Source organism: Lepidochelys kempii, chromosome 1, assembly GCF_965140285.1.
Source record: "Lepidochelys kempii isolate rLepKem1 chromosome 1, rLepKem1.hap1, whole genome shotgun sequence".
In the NCBI taxonomy this organism is placed as follows: Eukaryota; Metazoa; Chordata; order Testudines; family Cheloniidae; genus Lepidochelys; species Lepidochelys kempii.
In genome coordinates this window covers 119,031,128-119,035,337 of record NC_136380.1, presented here as the reverse complement: position 1 = coordinate 119,035,337, position 4,210 = coordinate 119,031,128, and the positions used below count along the sequence as shown (strand labels likewise).

The following is a 4,210-nucleotide window of genomic DNA, read 5'->3' as shown; positions in this document are numbered from 1 at the left end:
AGCTAAAACATAGCTATGGCAGGAGTTACCCCTTATTTGAGTACGGAGCACCTCAAAGGACACGACCTGGCAAAAGGCAGTGAGAAAGGAGTGACTATTAGAGATTTAGATTTAATTCACGATCAGCATGGAGGGTATTCTACCTTTTTAGACAAGGTCTCTGAAGAGGTAGAGAGCTACTATGCTGATCCATTTAAAAAAAAAGTCAATGGCTTGCAGCTGATCAGTGAGTAATGAATTCATTCTACAATGTTCATGACTATTGAAGGTACTGGACTCAACTCCATTACAAATTCATAAAGGAAGATGGATTTGTTATTATTTTAGCATGTAGAAGCAGGTCTTCTGTTTCCCTTCATCCCTCCTGGCTGCAGAGTCCTCCCATCTGCATTACATCCATAGGTGCAAAGAATCTGTGCTCTCTCCCTCCCTCTTCTTTTTGAGAGGTTTAATTAGACCTTGGAGTTCAACACAGGGTCTGAGGCCAGGCTAGCTCTCCTCTTAACATGCTTGCTTTGAAAGTGCTAGAGAAGCACGTTTGTGGCTTAAGAGCTACCAGCTAGACTTTTCCTGGAGAAAGTGTTAATACTCCCCACTCCTTGAAGGGAAAACTGTAGATTGAATCAACTGCTGAATGCTATAAAGTTTATTACAAACATCTAAAACACATACAAACCATTAAAACTATCACCCTGAGTAATATTAGCAGTGTTAGCATATATAGAGCATTGATAAACATGAGTCAATGGTCACCAAGTACAGAAGTCCAGCCAAGGAAAGGCAGGAGTAAGTCAGTGGCTACTGGATTGTTCTTGGGAAGCAGCAGCATCCCCTCTTGGTAAAGGCTCTCTAAGAGTTTTCTTGGGAAGAAGCTGGGAAAGGATGTTGGGCATAACTCCTCCTTCAGCAATGGTCACATCGGCAAACAGCTTGTTCAGCTCTTCATCATTCCGTACGGCCAGCTGGATGTGTCGTGGCCCAATCCTGCCTTTCTTGTTTTCACGGGCAGCATTTCCTGACAGTTCCAATATCTCAGCCGTCAGATATTCCAGCACGGCCGCCAGGTAGACCGGAGCACCAGCACCTATTCTCTCAGCATAGTTCCCTCTTTTGAGAAGTCGGTGGACACGACCCACCGGGAATTGCAGGCCAGCCTTTGCTGACTTTGTTTTTCTTGGTAGAAGTATAGGTTTTGAAGCCACCACATTTTTCTTTCCACGTCCAGACATCCTAACATCAAACCAGAGAAGAACTAGGTTACGACAGTGTTACAGCTATAGAATTAAGAGCCAAAACGGTACCAAGGTTAAATATACCCTCTTAGTCCCATACCTAGATTTATTCACAAATGCACGAGAGGCCCCCCTAAAACCCACCTAGACAGCTCCCTAATAATTTGTTCAGCTTGAAATACAGCTCACCACTAGTAATCCCCTCTTTAAGCCATGGATCTCAAACAGATTTTGTTTAACTTTGGTGAATCATTGTCTCCTATGCCTGCCTTAAGTTAGCAGGGCAGCTAGTCAAGAATAGTCTACCCAGAAACCACTTTTAGAAAACAATTTTGGTTCCCCTTGCCAAGAGAAGGCCCATGTGTCACCATCCACTCTATTCATATTAGATAGGAGCAGATAGCCATTTTCAGATTTTTATTTTAAAAAAAATAAAACGGAGGGATAGTTGGTTCTCCTATACAGACGCAGCATCTTTAGACTTATTTTCTGCTTCAGAGCAGCCAGGCCTATTCCAAAGAGACACAAGTAAGGTCTTACCAACGACTTTCAAGTGCCAAGTATTCCTTTAACAACTTCTGAAGCAATGTAATCTTAAAATGCTCCCAGTAGTTTTTTCACAGGACAGGGGGTATTTCGTGGGGTTTTTTCCTGCTGAAGGAAGATACCATTAGGCTCCTTAAGGCTGTTTTTTTTGTTTGTTTTTTTAAAAAGCTAAACAAAGGCCTTCAAGAACCCTAAAGTAGAAGAGTATGGAGTCATGAAACTTTTATGTTGTAGAATCCACTGTCAGACTTATTTCTCTCAAAGCACAAGCATCAATAGGGATTACTCTTCACAGTTTTTACCTTCTCAGTAGATGCTCACTAACTAGTTTTCACCACAGTTAGTGCAGGATATATTAGAGTTCAGAGGTCATCAGCTTAATATAGAGCCATTAAAGCTCTTCTGTGTAGTACTGGTGAAAGGCAGAGTACAGTAGGAAAACAAACTGATCTTAAGTCTAGGACTCATGGTTTTGTGAGTATAATCTCCCTTGATAGCTCAAAAACCCCTATATCTATTAGGCTAGGACAAAACAGTAAGGAAAACAAAATAGCCCTACATAGTCACATAGAGTCAAGAAAAATCCTAGATATGAACTAAAGACATAAGTTCTACCTTACATACATCTACTAATACCCACTATTGTTTTTTTTCCAAAGCAATGCTTCCTTTGAAATACAATATCTTCACCTTTCAGGTATATAGCATAACTAAAAATCAAGACAAACTTCCCATTACCTTCAATGAACTTTACTTCATCCTCTCCCAAGCTTGCTACCAGCTCTATCCAGCAAACTCTTCTTATAGTAGAAGCTAATTGCCTTCTTTTTAATCTCTCAGCAGCAGCCATCCTATTAGCAGCTTTTATTCTAGATCAGCTGACCACCTGGATTATTGATGAGCCATTCATTCCCCAAACTAGTAAACTTTATTATGGATGAAAGCAAGAAATTTATTACCAACACCTGAGAGATGGAGGAAGTTTCTTTTATCTTATCTGAATTAAGACTGGAAATAAGGGTGAACTGCCTCCAATTGATTTTTAGCTGAAGTCAGTAATTGGTAGTGACACCACTTGTTTGTTAAAGAGTATAAAAAGTAAACTGTTAAAGAGTTTATTGCTAATACCTGCCTGACCATGCTGAAGCTGACTAATATGGGCCTAAGCACCTTTAGGTTTAGCCTGTTTGTAAGTACCTTGATCAAATGCTTATAAAATGTTTTGTTATTGTTTGGATGCAATAAATTGCTTATTATTTAGGTATATTTAGACCAACTGCATAAAGTACTCTTTGGATTTAATAAAGGAATTCATGGTTAAATTGGTATTTGGTGATTTCTCATACTAATAATTTCAAATATTAGTAATTCCAACAATCCATTTGTTTGTTTGAATTACTATTAAAACTGCAGGTCAGTCTGCATACCTAGGCTCTGTAGCCCAGCTGCATAAAGGGGCTTGAATGTTGCAATACTCAGCATTGCAATGCCTTATTTTTAGGCACCTTGAAAATCACGGGATCTACAAAGCCTGATGTAGGTGCCTATGCTCCCTATACAATGCTTGGAGAGAGACAGGTGCCAAGGAAAGGGGTCTACAAAAGCCAGCACAGTAAGTAGGGAACAGTCTATGATAGACTATGGAAGATGTTGATAATGGGAGTGTGTCCTAATCCCCACTCCTCTCACAGAGTTTGGCATCCCAGTCTCAAGGTTGGAGGGGAGTGCCTGTCTTTGCTTAGGGTCTATCAGAATGAGTTAGGTGCCTGCCTCAGACCACAAAAAAAAAAGGGTGGTGTGGACAAGGCATAAACCTCCCTTAAAAATCTTTAACCCAGTGATTTTGCTTCTTGTGCATCCTCAGAGATTGCAGCAAGGGGCCTGGTGGGGAGTTAAGTTGGAGATTAGGGAAAAAATTGATAACTGTCAGGGTGGCTAAACACTGGAACAAATTGCCTAGGAAGGTTGTGGAATCTCAGTCATTGGGGGTTAAGAGCAGGTTAGACAAACACCTGTCAGGGCTGGTCTAGATAATACTCAGTCCTGCCATGAGTGCAGGGGACTGGACTAGATGACCTCTCGAGGTCCCTTCCAGTCCTATGACTCTATGATTAGGGTATGCACATCAGATGTGGAAGACTGCAGTTCTATTCTCCCTTGTTGCTGGATGAAAAGGGATTTGAACAGGGAATCTACTCCCACTCAGGTGTGTGCCCTAACCACTGGACTATAAAGTCATTCTTATTTTGCCTTCTCTCCACAAAGTAGAATGGTTTCAACAAGAGAGATTGTGGGAATACCCTCTGCTGTCACCCCCACATCAGACTGCTCCATAGCCCCACTTAGCTAAGAGATGATCAACATCTGTTAACTTTGTTAGGCAGAGCGGGGAATTGAACCAGGGGGTTCTCACAGCCCAAATGAGAACCTCC

General features: G+C 41.3%; 1 protein-coding gene across 1 annotated transcript; it reads right to left on the bottom strand.

The window, feature by feature from the left end:
- Positions 1–694: 694 nt before the first annotated feature.
- On the bottom strand, positions 695–1,229 carry LOC140905063 (histone H2A). The gene has a single exon (XM_073327634.1). It carries the CDS (start codon positions 1,227–1,229, stop codon positions 792–794), a length of 438 nt encoding a protein of 145 aa, XP_073183735.1. The 3' UTR covers positions 695–791.
- Positions 1,230–4,210: the final 2,981 nt, after the last annotated feature.

What these genes read in the sequence shown, in the direction of transcription:
- LOC140905063 (XM_073327634.1), bottom strand. Translation starts at nt 1,229, where the DNA reads ATGTCTGGACGTGGAAAGAAAAATGTGGTGGCTTCAAAACCTATACTT.